The 21197-nt window shown below is 50.3% G+C and overlaps 1 protein-coding gene and 1 long non-coding RNA gene across 10 annotated transcripts in view; one reads left to right on the forward strand and one right to left on the reverse strand.

Annotated features, from left to right (window-relative positions):
• ddo (D-aspartate oxidase) overlaps positions 1-21197 on the reverse strand; it is a 158549-nt gene that overhangs the window by 91071 nt on the left and 46281 nt on the right. For 6 of the 8 annotated variants that reach the window (XM_072500009.1, XM_072500017.1, XM_072500016.1 and 3 more), the window contains one exon: positions 1195-1369. In XM_072500009.1, the coding sequence (XP_072356110.1) occupies positions 1195-1366 (172 nt within the window). In that variant the 5' untranslated portion in view covers positions 1367-1369. Of the gene's footprint in view, positions 1-1194; positions 1370-17276; positions 17315-17485; positions 17636-21197 lie in introns of those variants that run through there. The other 2 variants (XM_072500012.1, XM_072500013.1) reach the window with 2 other exon arrangements.
• LOC140411037 (uncharacterized) overlaps positions 17104-21197 on the forward strand; it is a 50341-nt gene continuing 46247 nt past the window's right edge. For both annotated transcript variants that reach the window (XR_011940789.1, XR_011940788.1), the window contains exon 1: positions 17104-17462. This is a non-coding gene — a long non-coding RNA (uncharacterized lncRNA). The remainder of the gene's footprint in view (positions 17463-21197) is intronic.

The following is a 21197-nucleotide window of genomic DNA, read 5'->3' on the forward strand; positions in this document are numbered from 1 at the left end:
CATTTGGAGATCTCCAGTGGTCGGGCTCCAGGCAGCGTGGTACCCTGGCACTCCCGCTGACACCCAGGCACCTTGGCACTGCCATCCAGGAACCCTGGCACTGTCAGGTGAGCAGGGGTACTGTCAGATTGGCACTGCCAAGGTGCCCGGGTGCCTGCTTGCCCATGCCAGGGATCGGGCCCGGGTGTCCTATCCTTAAGAGGGGTGAGGGAGGGGCTTGAGAATCCCCAAGAGGTAAGATGGGGAAGTGGTGGGGGGCCTGGAGGCTATGGTGGAGGAGCAGAGTGGTGGGGGTGGGGGGGGGGGGGGGGGGGTGGGGGGGTTGAAGGATTGGGGCATCATTTATAAATTGCGCCCTGATCCGCAAGTCATCTTCCTACAGGAAATGAGGCAATGAGCCTCGGAGAGGGGGGAGGTGTTCCTGACTGAGGTCGAAAACGGCAGAATCCCATTAGATAGCGGGTTTATTGCTGGCGTTGCAGGTGGTGAGAAACATCCTGTTATACGTGTCCAAAACGGGACTCTTGTAGTTGCACGTTAAATCGCGCCCCTAAATTCTCACACGCATTCCAATCCACACATTGTCTTGCTCCCTTGTCATTGCTGTAACCTCCGAGAATTCTCCTAGTTCTCTGTGCTTCTACAATTCTGTCCTCTTGCACATCCCCAATTTCTACACCCCCCCGCCCCCCCCCCCCCCCCACCCACCAAAATGCCTCGGCCCTAAGCTCTGGAATTCTTTCCCTAAATCTCTCCACCTCTCTTTTCTCATTAAAACCTACCTCTATTGGCCAAGCTTGTGGTCACTACACTAATATTTGGCTCCATGTCAATTTAGATGAAGTGCTTTGGGAAGTTTTACTATGCCGAAGGCACTATTTGGTCATTATCATTTTGCTGCTTGCGGGAACTGTCTATGTGGAAATTGGCTGCGACGTTTTCTACTTTACAACAGTGACTGTACTCCAAAAGCACTTCGCTGGATGTAAAGTATTTTAAGACACCCAATGGTCCCTATATAAATGAAAATCTTTCATTCTTTTCTTTATAAATGCAAATTGTTGCTGTTGTTACATCCCAATATGATTGCATTGTTTATTGCAGGAATGAAATTTGCAGCTTGACCCTTGCAATAGTTTCTTTGCTGCAAATCTGCATTCAAATGTGGTGCAAACTAATTCACTGCCAGCTCACCTGGAGAGAAGTGTGGGCTGAGAACTCCTGCAGCTACATCACTGGTTGTCTGTGGAGAGAATTTTTCCGCAACCACAGTAACGGAGCAACCAGGAACAGACTCCGCGACACACACAGCAGTAGATAATCCAACAACACCAGCTCCAATCACAGCAACTCGGATCTTGTCCATGGTCTGTGTGGAAAAAACAAAAGTCCAAAACAACATATATAATTAATCCCAAGAATGAGAATTATGCTCCCAATAAAGCAGCGAAATTCAAATTTGCAAGGAGCTTTCTTTTAAAAAATATATATATTTATTCAAATTTTTCAACAAATTTTCAACAAACTCCCCCCCAACAAAAAGAGACAAGAACACAACAATCAGAAATTATACATTGGATTTCCCACATATACAATAACCCCCCATATAACATTTAAAAACACAAATAGGGAAAAAAAAACACCTTCACCCAAATGCCACTCCAAAAGAACCCCCCCCCCTCCCTCCCCCGCCCTTGGGCTGCTGTTGCTGCTGCTGACCTCCTCCTAACGCTCCGCGAGATAGTCTAGGAACGGTTGCCACCGCCTGAGGAACCCCTGCACAGACCCTCGCAAGGCAAACTTTATCCTCTCCAGCTTGATGAGCCCTGCCATGTCATTGATCCAAGCTTCCACAGGAGGGGGCTTTGCATCCTTCCATAATAGCAAAATCCTCCACCGGTTAACCAGGGACGCAAAGGCCAGAATGCCGGCCTCTTTCGCCTCCTGCACTCCCGGCTCGTCTGATACCCCAAATAATGCTAATCCCCAGCTCGGCTTGACCCGGGCGTTCACCACCTTGGGCATAGTCCTCGCAAAACCCCTCCAAAACCCATCCAGTGCCGGGCACGACCAGAACATTTGTTTTAGCACAGGGCTAAATCGCTGGTTTGAAAGCAGACCATGGCAGGCCAGCAGCGCGGTTCAATTCCTGTTTCAGCCTCCCCGAACAGGCGCCGGAATGTGGCGACTAGGGGCTTTTCATAGTAGCTTCATTTGAAGCCTACTTAAGCGATTTTCATTTCATTTCACATATGGACATGGTTTGCCGGGCTCCCCGAGCACCTCCCACATCTGTCCTCCACCCCAAAGAACCTACTCAACCTCGCTCCTGTCATATGCGCTCTGTGGGTAACTTTGAACTGTATTAGGCTGAGCCTGGCGCAAGAGGAGGAAGAATTAATCCTACTCAGGGCATCAGCCCACAGACCCTCATCTATCTCCTCCCAAGCTCCTCCTCCTACTTGCCCTTTAACTCCTCTACCGAGGCCTCCTCCTCTTCCTGCAGCTCCTGTTAAATCACCGAAACCTTGCCTTCTCCAACCCATACGCCCGAAATCACCCTGTCCTGGATCCCACGTGCCGGAAGCAGCGGGAATTCCCTCACCTGCCGCCTCACAATCGCCCTCACTTGCATGTACCTGAAAAAGTTTCCCGGGGGTAGCCCAAACTTCTCCTCCAGCGCCCCTAAGCTCACAAACGTACCATCGATGAACAGGTTTCCCATTCTTCTAATCCCTGCCCGATGCCAGCTCCGAAACCCCCCACCCATCCTTCCCAGGACGAACCGATGGTTCTCCCGAATCGGGGACCAAACCGAGGCTCCCACCTCGCCCCTGTGTCGCCTCCACTGCCCCCAGATCTTCAGCGTCACCGCCACCACCGGACCCGTGGTGTACCTTGTCGGCGAGAGCGGCAGCGGTGCCGTCGCCAGCGCCCTCAGGCTCGTGCCCACACAGGACACCATCTCTAGCCTCTTCCACGCCGCCCCCTCTCCCTCCATTACCCACTTACGGATCATCATCACATTGGCTGCCCAATAATACCCACACAAATTCGGCAGCGCTACGCTCCAGAAACACACTCTTCACCCTCGGGGTCTTATTCGCCCACACAAATCCCATGGTGCTCCCGCTTACCTGTTTGAAAAAGGCCTTGGGGATCATAACGGGAAGGCACTGGAACAAAAAGAGAAGCCTCGGGAGGACCGTCATTTTGACCGACTACACCCTACCCGCTAGTGAGAGTGGCAGCATATCCCATCTTTCAAAATCTTCCTCCATCTGCTCCACCAACCGAGTCAAATTGAGCTTGTGCAGGCCCCCCCCCCCCCCCCCCTCCCCCCCAAACTCCTAGCTACTTGGATCCCTAGGTACCGAAAGCTCCTTTCCGCCCTCTTCAGCGGTAGCTCGTCTATCCCCCTTACCTGGTCCCCTGAATGCACCACAAAGAGCTCACTCTTCCCTACGTTGAGTTTATACCCCGAAAAGCCCCCAAACTCCCTAAGGATCCGCATGACCTCCGCCATCCCCTCCACTGGATCCGTAACATACAACAACAGGTCATCGGCATACAATGACACCCGATGTTCCTCTCCCCCTCGGACCAGTCCCCTCCATTTCCTGGACTCCCTCAGTGCCATGGCCAGCGGCTCAATTGCCAGTGCAAACAACAAGGGGGATAAGGGGCACCCCGCCTCGTCCCCCAGTACAGCCGAAAGTACTCCGACCTCCGCCAGTTCATAGCCACACTCGCCACCGGGGCTTTATATAGCAGCCTGACCCAACTGATGAACCCCTCCCTGAACCCAAACCTCCGCAACACTTCCCAAAGATTCTCCCACTCCACCCGGTCGAAGGCCTTCTCCGCATTCATAGCTGCCACTACCTCCGCTTCCCCCTCCACCGAGGGCATCATAATCACATTGAGGAGCCTCCGCACATTTGTATTTAGCTGCCTGCCCTTTACAAATCCCGTCTGGTCCTCATGAATCACCCCCGGGACACAGTCCTCAATTCTCGTAGCCAGCATCTTCGGCAGCAACTTAGCGTCAACATTGAGGAGCGAGATCGGTCTATACGACCCACATTGCAATGGATCCTTGTCCCGCTTCAAGATCAAAGAAATCAGCGCCCTGGACATTGTCGGGGCAAGGTCCCCCCCTCCCTCGCCTTATTAAAAGTCCTCACTAGCAACGGGCCCAACAGGTCCACATATTTCCTGTAGAATTCAACCGGGAACCCATCCGGCCCCGGGGCCTTCCCCACCTGCATGCTCCCCAATCCTTTACCCAGCTCCTCCAGCCCAATTGGCACCCCCAAACCAGCCACCTCCTCCCCCTCCACCCTCGGGAACCTCAGCTGATCTAGGAATCGTCGCATCCCCTCCTCCCCGCTGGGGGCTCAGACCTGTACAGCTCCCCATAGAAGTCCCTAAATACCTAGTTTATTCTCACCGCACTCCGCACCGTATTACCCCCTCTATCCTTAACTCCACCAATCTGTCCCACTGCCTCCCTCTTACGAAGCTGATGTGCCAGCATCCGACTCGCCTTCTCCCCATACTCATACGCCGCCCCCTGCGCTTTCCTCCACTGTGCCTCTGCTTTCCCCGTAGCCAACAGGTCGAATTCCGTCTGGAGGTTCCGTCGCTCCCTAAGTAGCCCCTCCTCGGGGGCCTCTGCATAACTCCTGTCCACCCTTGAAATCTCCCCCACCAACTTCTCCCTCTCCCTCCTCCCTGTGGGCCCTAATGTCAAGGAGCTTTCTTAATTCATTCATGGGATGTGGGCATTGCTGGTAAGTCCACCATATTTTGTACATCCCTAACTGACCTCGAGAAAGTCATGGTGTTACTGGAAAAAAGAGAGATTGAAAGCTCTAAATACTGTGTCCACTATTAGATAAGATCTGAGATTGGACATTTTCCAAATAAATCTAAATTACGTTGACAACCAATTTAAGATTGTCAGTCGGGTTCAAAATGTGGCACATTTCCAAGTACTGGAAATTACATATTTTAATACATGGGCCCCTGTTTTTTGCAGACAGAAAGAACACGATCACACATTGCACCCATTTCAGTTAAACAAAATAAGTGACAGCCATTTGCTGGTTCATTCCTCAGGGTAATGCCTTAACCAATGCGAGTCAAGCTGCCTGGTTCAAACTTCAAACAATGCTTGCCAGTTAACATCGACCATGGCAATGCCTCTACCAATTAAAGTCCACTTGCTAACCAATAAGCACTTTCTTCCCATACAGTATCAATTGTTCTACCCGTGAGTTCGGTATTCTTGAAAAATGCCCTGATGAATGCAAGATGAAAAGCTTTAACATAAAATGTCTCTCTTTTTAAAAAAAAAAGTAATATTCAAGTTCACCAAATCTGTACACCAAATGACGAAAGTGGAGATGAGAAGATAAGCTGAGACAGGGGAGGAGATGGGCTATGTCACAGAAGTAGAACTAAGTGATTGCAAAAGCCACTGCATTACAACAGTGCCAAAACTTCAAAAAGTATTTAGTTGGACGTAAAGTGCTTTGTGGTGGTTCGTGGCTGTGAAAGATGCTACCTTGTCAGAGGGCAACTAAGAATCAACCACATTGTTTTCATCAAGAAAGAATGTTCATGGCTCCAGCTGAATTGAACGCCACACAGCACAGTACCACCACAGACCGAGCTAGCCGGGTTCTAAAGGACATAGCTGCTAGACTGGGACTGCAGGTGGTGAGGGATCCAACAAGAGGAGAAAACATACTTGACCTCATCCTCACCAATCTGTCTGACAGGATAGTGTCCTAGGCCCAATCATCTTCAGCTGCTTCATCAATGACCTCCCTTCCATCATAAGGTCAGGAGTGGGAATGGCCACACAATGTTCAGCACCATTCGTGACTCCTCAGATAATGAAGCAGTCCATGTCCAAATGCAGCAAGACTGGGAAAATACTTTTCACTGTACCTCGGTACACATGACAATAAACAAATCCAATCCAAAATATCCAGGCTTGCGCTGACAAGTGGCAAGTTACATTTGTGCCACACAAATGCCAGGCAATGACCATCTCCTACAAGACAGGATTTAACCATCGCCCCATGACATTCAATGGCATTACCATCGCTGAATCCTCCACAATCAACATCCCCGATGAACTGAACTGGACTAGCCATATTAATACTGTGGCTACCAGGGCAGGTCAAAGGCTAGAAATCCTACGGCGAGTAACTCACCTCCTAATCCCCCAAAGCTTGTCCACCATCTACAAGGCACAAGTCAGGCGTGTAGTGGAATACTCTCCAATTACCTGGATGAGTGCAGCCCCATCAATACTCAGGAAGCTCGACACCATCTAGGACAAAGCAGCCCCCTTCTTTGCTACCACTTCCACAAATATTCCAACCCTCTACCACTGACGAACAGTGGCAGCTGAGTGGACCATCTACAAGATGCATTGCAGTAACTCGCCAAGTTTCCTCAGACAGCACCTGCCAAACCCACAGCTGCGGTCATCTAGAAGGACAAGAGCAGCAGATACCTGGGAACCCCACCACCTGGAGGTTCCTCTCCAAGTCACTCACCACCCCGACTTGGAAATATATTGCCATTTCTTCACTGTCCTTTGGCCACTCCCTCCCTAACCTACACCTCAGGAACTGCAGCGGTTCAAGAAGGTAGCTCACCACCATCTTCTGAAGGGCAACTAGGGATGGCCAATAAATGCTGGCCAGCAATGCCTACATCCCGTAAATTAATAAAAAGATTAATAAAGAATGATTGGCTAATAATTGTGTGTTGTACTGTTCTGTCTGTTATCTGCTTACCAGTAGGAAGAAACTAATCTGTGATACTCAATCTTACAGACCTATAATGGGAACATAGAACATAGAACAATACAACGCAGTACAGGCCCTTCAGCCCACGATGTTGCACCGAAACAAAAGCCATCTAACCTACACTATGCCATTATCATCCATATGTTTATCCAATAAACTTTTAAATGCCCTCAATGTTGGCGAGTTCACTACTGTAGCAGGTAGGGCATTCCACGGCCTCACTACTCTTTGCGTAAAGAACCTACCTCTGACCTCTGTCCTATATCTATTACCCCTCAGTTTAAAGTTATGTCCCCTCGTGCCAGCCATATCCATCCGCGGGAAAAGGCTCTCACTGTCCACCCTATCCAACCCCCTGATCATTTTGTATGCCTCTATTAAGTCTCCTCTTAACCTTCTTCTCTCCAACGAAAACAACCTCAAGTCCATCAGCCTTTCCTCATAAGATTTTCCCTCCATACCAGGCAACATCCTGGTAAATCTCCTCTGCACCCGCTCCAAAGCCTCCACGTCCTTCCTATAATGCGGTGACCAGAACTGTACGCAATACTCCAAATGCGGCCGTACCAGAGTTCTGTACAGCTGCAACATGACCTCCCGACTCCGGAACTCAATCCCTCTACCAATAAAGGCCAACACTCCATAGGCCTTCGTCACAACCCTATCAACCTGGGTGGCAACTTTCAGGGATCTATGTACATGGACACCTAGATCCCTCTGCTCAGCCACACTTTCAAGAACTTTACCATTAGCCAAATATTCCGCATTCCTGTTATTCCTTCCAAAGTGAATCACCTCACACTTCTCTATATTAAACTCCATTTGCCACCTCTCAGCCCAGCTCTGCAGCTTATCTATATCCCTCTGTAACCTGCTACATCCTTCCACACTATCGACAACACCACCGACTTTAGTACCGTCTGCAAATTTACTCACCCACCCTTCTGCGCCTTCCTCTAGGTCATTGATAAAAATGACAAACAGCAACGGCCCCAGAACAGATCCTTGTGGTACTCCACTTGTGACTGTACTCCATTCTGAACATTTCCCATCAACCACCACCCTCTGTCTTCTTTCAGCTAGCCAATTTCTGATCCACATCTCTAAATCACCCTCAATCCCCAGCCTCCGTATTTTTTGCAATAGCCTACCGTGGGGAACCTTATCAAACGCTTTGCTGAAATCCATATACACCACATCAACTGCTCTACCCTCGTCTACCTGTTCAGTCACCTTCTCAAAGAACTCAATAAGGTTTGTGAGGCATGACCTACCCTTCACAAAGCCATGCTGACTATCCCTGATCATATTATTCCTATCTAGATGATTATAAATCTTGTCTCTTATAATCCCCTCCAAGACTTTACCCACTACAGACGTGAGGCTCACCTGTCTATAGTTGCCGGGGTTGTCTCTGCTCCCCTTTTTGAACAAAGGGACCACATTTGCTGTCCTCCAGTCCTCTGGCACTATTCCTGTAGCCAATGATGATATAAAAATCAAAGCCAAAGGTCCAGCAATCTCTTCCCTGGCCTCCCAGAGAATCCTAGGATAAATCCCATCAGGTCCCGGGGACTTATCTATTTTCAGCCTGTCCAGAATTGCCAACACCTCTTCCCTACGTACCTCAATGCCATCTATTCTATTAGCCTGGGGCTCAGAATTCTCCTCCACAACATTATCTTTTTCCTGAGTGAATACTGACGAAAAATATTCATTTAGTATCTCGCCTATCTCTTCAGACTCCACACACAATTTCCCATCCCTGTCCTTAACTGGTCCTACTCTTTCCCTAGTCATTCGCTTATTCCTGACATACCTATAGAAAGCTTTTGGGTTTTCCTTGATCCTTCCTGCCAAATACTTCTCATGTCCCCTCCTTGCTCGTCTTAGCTCTCTCTTTAGATCCTTCCTCGCTACCTTGTAACAACCGAAACTTCACACCTCATCTTCACATAGGCCTCCTTCTTCCTCTTAACAAGAGATTCCACTTCCTTGGTAAACCACGGTTCCCTCGCTCGACGCCTTCCTCCCTGTCTGACCGGTACATACTTATCAAGAACACGCAGTAGCTGATCCTTGAACAAGCCCCACTTATCCAGTGTGCCCAACACTTGCAGCCTACTTCTCCACCTTATCCCCCCCAAGGCACGTCTAATGGCATCATAATTGACCTTCCCCCAGCTATAACTCTTGCCCTGCGGTGTATACTTATCCCTTTCCATCATTAACGTAAACGTCACCGAATTGTGGTCACTGTCCCCAAAGTGCTCTCCTACCTCCAAATCCAACACCTGGCCTGGTTCATTACCCAAAACCAAATCCAACGTGGCCTCGCCTCTTGTTGGCCTGTCAACATATTGTTTCAGGAAACCCTCCTGCACACACTGTACAAAAAACGACCCATCTATTGTACTCGAGCTATATCTTTTCCAGTCAATATTTGGAAAGTTAAAGTCTCCCATAATAACTACCCTGTTACTTTCGCTCTTATCCAGAATCATCTTCGCCATCCTTTCCTCTACATCCCTAGAACTATTAGGAGGCCTATAAAAAACTCCCAACAGGGTGACCTCTCCTTTCCTGTTTCTAACTTCAGCCCATACTACCTCGGAAGAAGAGTCCCCATCTAGCATCCTCTCCGCCACCGTAATACTGCTCTTGACTAGCAGCGCCACACCTCCCCCTCTTTTGCCTCCTTCTCTGAGCTTACTAAAACACCTAAACCCCAGAACCTGCAACATCCATTCCTGTCCCTGCTCTATCCATGTCTCCGAAATGGCCACAACATCGAAGTCCCAGGTACCAACCTATGCTGCCAGTTCCCCTACCTTGTTTCGTATACTCCTGGCATTGAAGTAGACACACTTCAAACCACCTACCTGAACACTGGCCCCCTCCTGCGACGTCAAATCTGTGCTCCTGACCTCTATACTCTCATTCTCCCTTACCCTAAAACTACAATCCAGGTTCCCATGCCCCTGCTGCATTAGTTTAACCCCCCCCAAAGAGCACTAACAAATCTCCCCCCCAGGATATTTGTGCCCCTCAGGTTCAGATGTAGACCGTCCTGTCTGTAGAGGTCCCACCTTCCCCAGAAAGAGCCCCAGTTATCCAGAAATCTGAATCCCTCCCGCCTGCACCATCCCTGTAGCCACGTGTTTAAATGCTCTCTCTCCCTATTCCTCATCTCACTATCACGTGGCACGGGCAACAACCCAGAGATAACAACTCGGTTTGTTCTAGTTCTGAGCTTCCATCCTAGCTCCCTGAAAGCCTGCCTGACATCCTTGTCCCCTTTCCTACCTATGTCGTTAGTGCCAATGTGGACCACGACTTGGGGCTGCTCCCCCTCCCCCCTAAGGACCCGGAAAACACGATCCGAGACATCACGTACCCTTGCACCTGGGAGGCAACATACCAAACGTGAGTCTCTCACGCTCCCACAAAATCTCCTATCTGTGCCCCTGACTATAGAGTCCCCAATTACTAATGCTCTGCTCCTCTCCCCCCTTCCCTTCTGAGCAACAGGGACAGACTCCGTGCCAGAGGCCCGTACCCCATGGCTTACCCCTGGTAGGTCCCCCCCCCCCACAAGTATCCAAAGCGGTATACTTGTTTCTCAGGGGAACGACCGCAGGGGATCCCTGCACTGACTGCTTTTTCCCAGTCCCTCTTACAGTTACCCATTTATCTCCAATCTTTGGTGTAACTAATTCCCTGAAGCTGCTATCTATGACCCCTTCTGCCTCCCGAATGATCCAAAGTTCTTCCAACTCCAGCTCCAGTTCCCTAACTCGGTCTTGGAGGAGCTGGAGATGGCAGGACTTCCTGCAGGTAAAATCAGCAGGGACACTAACTGCATCCCTCACCTCAAACATCCTGCAGGAGGAACATTGCACTCCCTTCCCTGCCATCCCTCTAACTTTCTACCAAGATCTGGCTAACAACTAAATTAAATTTTTTATAAAAAATAATAATAATATAATAAAATATGGTACTTACCTCAGACCAATGGGTTTTATTATTAGGTTAGAGGAGGAGGGTTTTCTCAATGCCAGCATGAAGTTATAGAAACAGAGTTAACGTTTTGAGTCCGTATTCGAGACTCTTCTTTGGGGAGAGTCATGCGGACTTGAAACAGTCACTGTGATTTTACTCTCCCCAAATGTTCCCAAGCCTGCTGGGCTTTTCCAGCATTTTCTGTTTTTGTTTCAGATTCCAGCATCCACACAATTTTGCTTTTGTACTACCAACCGGAGAATTGGTGTTTTGGTGAAACTCTTACCCCTTCCTCCCAAAATCCGCCCCCCCCACCCCCCGCAACTCCCCCCATCATTAGTAACCTGGTGGGGGCTACCAAAGATTATTCTTATTTATTATTCTTTATAAATTCATTCAAGGGACGTGGGCATTGTTGCTAGGCCAGCATTTATTACCCATCACTCATTGGGTATTCTTGAACTGCTGCGGTCCATGCACTGTAGGTAGGCACACCCACAGTGCTGTTAGGGAGGGAGTTCAAGGATTTTGACCCAGTGACACTGAAGGAACGGCGATATATTTCCAAGTCAGAGTGGTGAGTGACTTGGAGGGGAACTTCCAGGTGGTGGTGTTCCCAGGTATCTGCTGCCCTTTTCCTTCTAGATGGTAGTGCTCATGGGTTTGGGAGGTGCTACCTAAGCACCCTTGGTGAGTTCCTGTGGTGCATCGTGTAGATGATGCACACTGCTGCTACTGTGCATTTGTGGTGGAGGGATTGAATGTTTGTGGATGTGGTGCCTATCAAGGAGCTGCTTTATCGTGGATGGCGCGAGCTTCTAGAGTGTTGTTGAAGCTGCAGTCATCCAGGGGGTCAGTGGAGAGCATTCCATCACACTTCTGACTTGTGCTTTGTAGATAGTGGACAGGCTTTGGAAAGTCAGGAGATGAGTTACTTGCCACAGGGTTCCTAGCCTCTGACCTGCTCTTGTATAGCTAAAATATTTATATGGTCAGTCCAGTTCAGTTTCTGGTCAACAGTGACTCCCACAATGTTGAAAGTTGGGTTTCAGCGATGGCCATTTAATGTCAAGGGGCAATGATTAGATTCGCTCTTGCTAAAGATGGTCATTGCTTGGCACTGGTGTGGCACAAGTGTAACTTGCCACTTGTCAGCCCATGCTTGTGCGTTGTCCAGGTCTTGCCGAATTTGGACATGGAATGCTTCAGTACCTGAGGAATCGCAAATGGTTCTGAACACCATGCAATCATGAGAAAATATCCCCCACTGCTGACCTTATGATGGAATGAAGGTCATTGATGAAGCAACTTAAGATGGGCCGAGGACACTACCCTGAGGCACTCCTGCAGTGGTGTCCTGGAACTGAGATGATTGACCTCCAACAACCAGAATCATCTTCCTTTGTACCAGGTATGATTCAACGTCTTCAGTACTTCTGCCAGAATACTGTCAGGGCCCATTGCCTTTCCAGTATCCAGAGCCTTCAGCCATTTCTTGATATCGTAGGTGAGTTCCACTGGTGCCCTGTGTAACATTTATCCTTCAGCAATACGAGCAAAATAAATTGGTACGTCAGATCTCACATTTCTGTTTGTGGGAGTTTATACTGTGCAAATTGGCTGTTCTAACATTGACTACGTTTCAAAGAGTATTTAATTGGTTCTGAAGTGCTTTCAGGCCGCTCAAACCTGTGAATGGGGAGGGTTTTGCAAGATCAGAAGATAATTGATTGAGAGTAACCAAGCCCTACCCTGGAATTGCAGCCAAGATGCTGACATGAGATCACACAATGATTCCAGACATGGGAACAATTTAACCATTTAACTCATGTGAGAGCCAGCAAGCGGCCACCGATTGCCCGCCCCCCACAGCAAATTACCTTGTGTGAAACACAATTATCATCCCCTTCACCAGGTTAATCTACACCTCCTCAGTCTACACATGCAATTTGGTCCAAAATATTCTGGGCAAACCTTCTCTTTTAAACAATCTTTATCTCAGTCTTGCATCACCTCCCAGACACCTCACTTTTAGGATACAAAAACCCCACCAGTTTCTTTGATGTTCCCTCATTACTCTGACTTTTCTTCCAAGGTTGGGAAAGGGACATTAGGACTTTCTCCGGGCCTCGAGCTGCCTCTAGTCGGGGCAAGCAGTCACATGCCGCGGGTTTCACTGTTAATTGGCTGCAGGGTGGGTTGCGTGGCCAATTAAGAGCTGTGGGGGTTTGGAACAGAGACAAGACAGAGCGGGGCTGACCGGATTTAAACCCAACAAACCAACCACCAATGTGGCTGCTGTTTCAGTGGTTTACGCATTGTGTGAAGCAGGAACAACAGAAAGTTGGAACCTGTGGTCAGAGCTGCCCCTCACTTTGTTAATGCAAATTCTGGAGGTCCTCCTTGAGAGATCCTTGTTCCAGAGGACCACCTGTCTGGAGTGTTGTGGTCTCCTGTGACACTGATTCTAAATCATCTCAAAGTAGCTCTATCTCCTGTGGTAAAGCCCATGCTGGGGCTATGGCCTACATTGCCTTCCTAACTCGCATCCTTTCCTGCCATCCTCATGCCTGTGGCTCTGTCTCTTCTGTGAAGGATGCTTGCTGTGCCCCATTTCCTCGATAAAAAATCTGAGAGTCATGCTTCTGTTACCAGCTACTGTCGCCTTTACACTCACGTGGCTTCCGAATTGTGCCTGTAAGCCTTGCTCTCCCTCCTGGTGTTCCCCTTCAACGCCAGGAGCATGACAACACCTGTATTGCCCAAGTATGCATAAAATACCGCCCCCCCCCCCCCCTCCCCACACAGACAACCTGAGCAACCTTGATTACACTCTGATGTACCGTCAATTACGAGACGAGAATGGTGAAACAATCGGGGCTTTATTGCACAAGATGTTGTGCCTCCTGCAGCTGGAACCAGAATGGGAGCAGCGCAGGAGAGCAGACACTTTTATACATCGCCTGCTGGGAGGAGCCAGCAGGCTGGGATTTACTGTGGTACCTGTAATACAGTGGCAGTACCGTAATACATGCAGTGTGTTACCAGTGGTGTTTACCACACACTCATTCGCGGATTGGTCGGTGGAGCCTTTTGAAAAGTGCAATATATGTTTTGTTCCACTGAAGGCGGCATGCAGAAATGTACCAGCAGAGGGAGTCAGCACTCAGAAGCAAGATTCAGAAGAAGCTGATTAAATAAAAGGAACCATTTGTGCTTGAGCCCTTTTAACTCTGGCTGGTTCCAGTCCCAAGAACCTCACACTACCAATGAGGATAATACAAAATAAGGAGCTGTGGAATTTAGAAGAATGAGAGGTAATCTCATTGAACCATAAGGCTTGATTTTACGGCCCCTGTTCGGGTGCACGGAGGGAGAATTCAGAATGTCCAATTCACCTAACCTGCACATCTTTGGACTGTGGGAGGAAACCGGAGCACCCGGAGGAAACCCACGCAGACACGGAGAGAACGTGCAGACTCCGCACAGTGACCCAAGCCGGGAATCGAACCTAGGACCCTGGTGCTGTGAGGCGACAGAGCTAACCACTGTGCTACCATGCTGCCCATGCATCATCTTTTAAGCATGGTATCAAATCGAAAGAAAAGGCTTACAATGCTGTGAAGACTGCAGTTGCCCAGAAGATTAGAAAGGTTTTAGAAACCAGCAAAAGATGATGAAAATCATATTAAAGAGAGAGAAATTGGAGTTTGAGAGAAAACTAGCAAGAAATATAAAAGCAGATAGTGATAGCTTCCACAAATATATAAAGAATAAAAGCGTAGCTAAAGTCAGTATCTGTCCCTTAGAAGGTAAGAATTGGGAATTAATAATGGGAAATTAGGAAATGGCTTTGAACACATATTTTGTATCTGTATCTTCACAGTAAAAGACACAAAAAGCATCCCAAATATAGTTTAAAAAAGAATCAAGAGGCAAATGGGAGGAACTTAAAACAATTGTGATCACCAGAGAAAAAGTAATTAGAATACTGATGAGCTCAAGGCTGCACCAGCCCCTGGACCCAATGGCTTGCACCCTCGGGTCTTAAAATAAGCTGCTGCAGAGATAGAGGATACACTGATTGTCATTTTCCAAAGTTCCTAGACTCTGGGATATCCCAGCAGATTGTAAAATCTGTTCTGGAACGGGGGGAGACAGGAGACAGGAAAATATAGGCCAGTTTGCCTAACATCTGTCATTGGGAAAATGCTACAACACATTATTAGAGCAGGACATTTAGAAAATCATAATACAATTAGACAGAGTCAACATGGTTTTGTCAAAGGGGTGGAACAATCAAGATGGATAAAGGGGAGCCTGTAGATTTAGTGTATTTGGATTTCCAATAAACACGCGCCGTGTTTACCAAAGAGTTTGAGTCGTTCATGGACTCGAATGGAATTCGGCATGTCCAAACCTTCAAAAAGGCAATGAACAAACTGGCCACAGGGCCTTGGAAGACGCGACTCACCCTTTTTCTCTTCAGTTACCGGACAACCGCTCATGCTACCACAGTGGCAGTGTGGCACCAGCAGAGATGCCGATGGGGCGTCGGCTCAGGACCCACCTCAGAATCGTCATTCTGGACATAGGCACTCGGATCCGCCAGCGACAGGACCGCTCTGAGACGGACACAGGTTGACGCTTGCAGCTGCATGACTTCAAGCCAGGGAATGCTGTATCTGTACGCAATTTCAGTGCCGGCGCCACAATGGTCCCGGGCGTGATGCTCTGGGCAACTGGTCCGGACACAGGGACGTGAAGCCAGCCGCCAGCTGGACAACATCCGATGCCGCGCGCAGGAACCTCCAGAATAGGCTCAGGATGCAGCAGTCTGGGTCCACCTGTGGACCCTATTGCCGTCCAGATTGCCACACCGATCACTGTGATCTCCGCCAGTTGAAGCCCAGGAGGCTGAGATGTCAGAAGGCTCATCGGTAGCCTCTGACACCGATTCGGACATGGTAACAGGCCTGCCTGCCTTAGTCGTCCAGCCTCCCTCGGCGCCGGCACCATGGCCGGCTGCACCACTCCCACCTCAACGTTCCACCCAAAAACATCGGTCTCTGGTGCGTCACACACCTCCCGGACCCATCCCGTCGACGGTGGACCATCATCAGCTCCCCAAATGAACAAGATGGCCTCGGCCTGAAGACATGGATGTTTCTCTGGACTGGGGGGAGATGTTACGACCCCTTTGGGGGCCAAGGACTGTGTTCTATGCGATTCCACCCCCCCCCGACACAGCTGAATATGAACTACCCTGGTAAGTAGGGGCAGGGTTTCCCCTTAACAAGGGGGCCCTTCCGTATAAAAGCCCTGGCTTGGGTGTAGGTCAGGAAGGGTGCCCTTCGGGGAGAAGAATTGTAGTTTTAAATTTGTGTATATTGTAATATTTCTACTCTGCCTTGCGTTCCTGTTGTCTCTCCTATCAGATTCGACAGGAGTCAGCGAATCTACATGTCTTTATATATGAATCATGTGAAGTGTCTAGGGGGTCCAGCACCTTTTCCCAGGATAGCACAAGTGGATAGCACTGTGGCTTCACAGCGCCAGGGTTCCAGGTTCGATTCCCCGCTGGGTCACTGTCTGTGTGGAGTCTGCACGTTCTCCCCGTGTGTGCGTGGGTTTCCTCCGGGTGCTCCGGTTTCCTCCCACAGTCCAAAGATGTGCAGGTTAGGTGGTTTGGTCATGCTAAATTGCCCTTAGTGACCAGAAAGGTTAGGAGGGGTTATTGAGCTACGGGGATAGGGTGGAAGTGAGGGCTTAAGTGGGTCGGTGCAGACTCGATGGGCCGAATGGCCTCCTTCTGCACTGTATATTCTATAATTGTAAATTAAAGAGGAATAGAGAAAGCTTGCTAGAAATGTACAGGACATTGTTGAGACCATACCTAGAGTCCTATGTGCCATTTTGGTCATCTTACCCAGGGAGTATACTGCAGGAAATTCAGAGCCGGTTCATCAGGCTGATTCCTGAAACCAAGGGCTTGTCTTAAGAGGAAGCGTTGAGCAAATTGGAGTTTAGAAGACTGTGAGGTGATCTTGTTCAAACACAAAACACAAACACGAATTGACTGGAGCAGGCAGGAGGGGGCGAATGGCCTGCTGCTATTTGTCTTGAACGGGGAGGGGTGGGGCGGGGAGCAGACAGGCCTTTTACAATAACCACTCGTAAGCAATGGGGAAGGGTGGGTGTTTACAAAGCAAAGATGTGTCTGAAACCCGCACAGATTCGCCTGGGACTGCAACGTGTCTGCCGCAGGCGGGCGGCAGAGGCAGGCTCAGGAGAAATGAAGTTTAAAAACAGAACGGCGACAGCGATCCGAAGCCGGAGACAAATCCCTCCAGGTCTCAGAGTTTAAAAAGTTCACCGACCCTGGCTGCTGCCCTCCAGCTGCCGCCTGATCCCCGGGTCTGTGTCTACTCCGAGCCTTACCCAACTGGAAAGGTCTGTCCTTGCTCCCCCCCGATCTCCATGCACTGACACAGCGAGTGGAGTAGAAATATCTCCACCCCTGACAGCAGGCAGGTGGGGCTGATTGAGCCTCAGGCAGACGTGTCACTGAACATCGACAGCCACCTCAGCATCAACATTTTTTTTTTTTAAAGTCACATTTAAAACGTAAGTAAAACTGGTATTGTTACCTTTCAAGATAGGTGAAGAAATGTGTCATATTTGTTTTGTTCCTTCATGGTACAAGGGTGTCACTGGCTTGGGCCAGCGTCAACCACATTGCTGTGGGTTTGTCTGGAGACACATCTGGGCCAGGCCGGATAAGGCAGATTTCCTTCCCTAAAAAGGGGCACTTTTTAAACAGCAATTCTTTCACCATCTGCCTTGGTGGGATTTGAACCCTGCTCCCTAGAGCTTTACCCTGGGTCCCAGGATTATTAGTTGTGACAATACCACTACCCCACTGTTTCCTCCCCCCTCTCGAAAGTACAAAATCTAAAATGCTGCCAAAGCCGAAAAACTAAAATAAACTCAGAGAATTAACTCTTCAGCAGCAGGACACAGAGAGGAAAGGAGTTGTCGTTTCAAATACTTGAACTGCAGAGTGTATTCCGGAGTTTTCTGTTTTTATTATTGTAGCACACAATGAGTTACGAGAGAGACGAGAAGTGATGAAGTCGATTCAGGCTTTATTAAGCGAGACTTGTCCCCAGCAGCTCAGCAACAGAATGAAGCGGCGGGGAGAAGCTCGGGTTCTTATACTCCGCCTTCAGGGCGGAGCCAGGAGTCGGCAGCCAACCAGGACCCGGGATCTGTCAGCCAATAGCATCACGGCTTCACAGTCCCACATGACCCCTAATACATACCACCATGTTCACCCCTTGTTAAAAGGAACCCGGCGGGGTGGTGGTTCGCATGGTGGTAGGGGTTTACAAGGCTGGCCCTGGAAGGAAAATTTCGGACATGTTACTACAGTTTTAGCCCTACACTGGGCTATGTACAAGTTTGTGAAAACTATTTACAATATTATCATCATAGATATCATAGAATTTACAGTGCAGAAGGAGGCCATTCGGCCCATCGAGTCTGCACCGGCTCTTGGAAAGAGCACCCTACCCAAGGTCCACACCTCCACCCTATCCCCACAACCCAGTAACCCCACCCTACACCAAGGGCAATTTTGGACACTATGGGCAATTTAGCATGGCCAATCTACCTAACCCACACATCTTTGGACTGTGGGAGGAAACCGGAGCACCTGGAGGAAACCCACGCACACACGGGGAGGATGTGCAGACTCCACACAGACAGTGACCCAAGCCGGAATCGAACCTGGGACCCTGGAGCTGCGAAGCATTTGTGCTATCCACAATGCTACCGTGCTGCCCTTGAAATTAGCAAAAAAAATTTTTGTTACAACAACATTCTTGGTGTCACACGGAATCCACGAGTCGAGCGGGCGGTCTGGTCTCCCTCGTCGATCGCCTCAGCCCCGGTGGTGGTGCAGGTGCTTGTTCAGGCGTTGTCGTCTCCGGGAGCGTTTCGGTGTTTGTTCCTGTTTTACTCCTGGGCGGGCACGGGAGGAGGACCGATACCCCCGGGAAGGGGGCGGTCGCGGGGTGCACCGGTGGCAGGGAGGGGATGATCGGTGTCGGGGGGGGTGTGTTGCCGGCGGGCGCCAGGTCCCGCAGGGAGACCGTGTCCTGTTGGCCGTCGGGGTACGCCACGTAGGCGTACTGTGGGTTCGCGTGGAGAAGGTGAACCCTCTCGACCAACGGGTCCGATTTGTGCGCCCGCACATGTTTCCGGAGCAAGATGGGTCCTGGGGCCGCCAGCCAGGTCGGCAGCGACGTTCCGGAGGAGGACTTCCTGGGGAAGACAAGGAGGCGCTCATGAGGCGTTTGGTTAGTGGTGGTACACAGCAGCGGCCAGATGGAGTGGAGAACATCCGGGAGGACCTCCTGCCACCGGGAAACTGGGAGATCCCTGGACCGTAGGGCCAGTAGGACGGTCTTCCAGACCGTGCCGTTCTCCCTCTCTACTTGCCCGTTCCCCCGGGGGTTGTAGCTGGTCGTCCTGCTCGAGGCTATAACCTTGCTGAGCAGGGACTGGCGCAGCTCGTCACTCATGAAGGAGGACCCCCTGTCGCTATGGATATACGCGGGGCAACCGAACAGTGTGAATATGGTGCCAAGGGCTTTAATGACTGTGGCCGCTGTCATGTCGGGGCAGGGGATGGCGAAGGGGAAACGAGAGTACTCGTCCACCACGTTCAGGAAGTATGCGTTGCGGTCAGTGGAGGAGAGGGACCCTTTGAAATCCAAACTGAGGCGTTCAAAGGGGCGGGAAGCCTTGATCAGGTGCGCTCTATCCGGCCTGAAAAAGTGCGGTTTGCACTCTGCGCAGATGTGGCAGTTCCTGGTGACTGTACGAACCTCCTCCACAGAGTAGGGGAGGTTGCGGGACTTTACGAAATGGTAGAATCGAGTGACCCCCGGGTGGCAGAGATCCTCGTGGAGGGCTTGGAGGCGGTCTATTTGTGCGTTGGCACATGTGCCGCGGGATAGGGCATCGGACGGCTCATTCAGCTTTCCGGGACGGTACAAGATCTCATAGTTGAAGGTGGAGAGCTCGATCCTCCACCTTAAGATCTCGTCATTTTTAATTTTGCCCTGCTGTGCATTATCGAACATGAAGGCTACCGATCGTTGGTCGGTGAGGAGAGTGAATCTCCTGCCGGCCAGGTAATGCCTCCAATGTCGCACAGCTTCCACTATGGCTTGGGCTTCCTTTTCCACTGAGGAGTGGCGGATTTCTGAGGCGTGGAGGGTCCGGGAGAAAAAGGCCACGGGTCTGCCCGCTTGGTTAAGGGTGGCCGCCAGAGCTACGTCGGATGCGTCGCTCTCGACCTGGAAGGGGAGGGACTCGTCGATGGCGCGCCTCGTGGCCTTTGCGATATCCGCTTTGATGCGGCTGAAGGCCTGGCGAGCCTCTGTCGACAGGGGGAAGGTAGTGGACTGTATTAGCGGGCGGGCCTTGCCTGCATACTGGGGGACCCACTGGGCGTAATATGAAAAGAAACCCAGGCAACGTTTCAGGGCTTTGGAGCAGTGGGGGAGGGTAAATTCCTTCAGGGGCCGCATGCGTTCGGGGTCGGGGCCTATTATCCCATTGCGCACTACGTATCCCAGGATGGCCAACCGGTTTGTGCTAAAAACACACTTTTCCTCGTTGTATGTGAGGTTCAGGGCGTTAGCGGTCTGGAGGAACTTTTGGAGGTTGGCGTCGTGGTCCTGCTGATCGTGGCCGCAGATGGTTACGTTGTCGAGATACGGGAACGTGGCCTGCAACCCGTGCTGGTTAACCATTCGGTCCATCTCCATTTGGAAGACCGAGACCCCGTTTGTGACACCAAATGGGACCCTTAGGAAGTGGTATAGACGCCCGTCTGCCTCGAAGGCTGTGTACTTGCGGTCACCTGGGCGGATGGGGAGTTGGTGGTAGGCGGACTTGAGGTCCACGGTGGAGAAGACCTTATACTGGGCAATCCGATTGACCATGTCGGATATGCGGGGGAGAGGGTACGCATCTAGCTGCGTGTACCTGTTGATGGTCTGACTATAGTCTACGACCGTCCTTTGCTTCTCCCCGGTCTTTACTACTACCACCTGGGCTCTCCAGGGACTATTGCTGGCCTGGATTATGCCTTCCTTCAGCAACCGCTGGACTTCAGACCGAATAAATATCCGGTCCTGGGCGCTGTACCGTCTGCTCCTCGTGGCAACGGGTTTGCAATCCGGGGTGAGGTTTGCAAACAAGGACGGCGGTTCAACCTTGAGAGTTGCGAGGCCGCAGATAGTGAGTGGGGGTATTGGGCCGCCGAATTGGAATGTTGGGCTCTGC

Source organism: Scyliorhinus torazame, chromosome 4 (assembly GCF_047496885.1).
Source record: "Scyliorhinus torazame isolate Kashiwa2021f chromosome 4, sScyTor2.1, whole genome shotgun sequence".
NCBI lineage: Eukaryota > Metazoa > Chordata > Chondrichthyes > Carcharhiniformes > Scyliorhinidae > Scyliorhinus > Scyliorhinus torazame.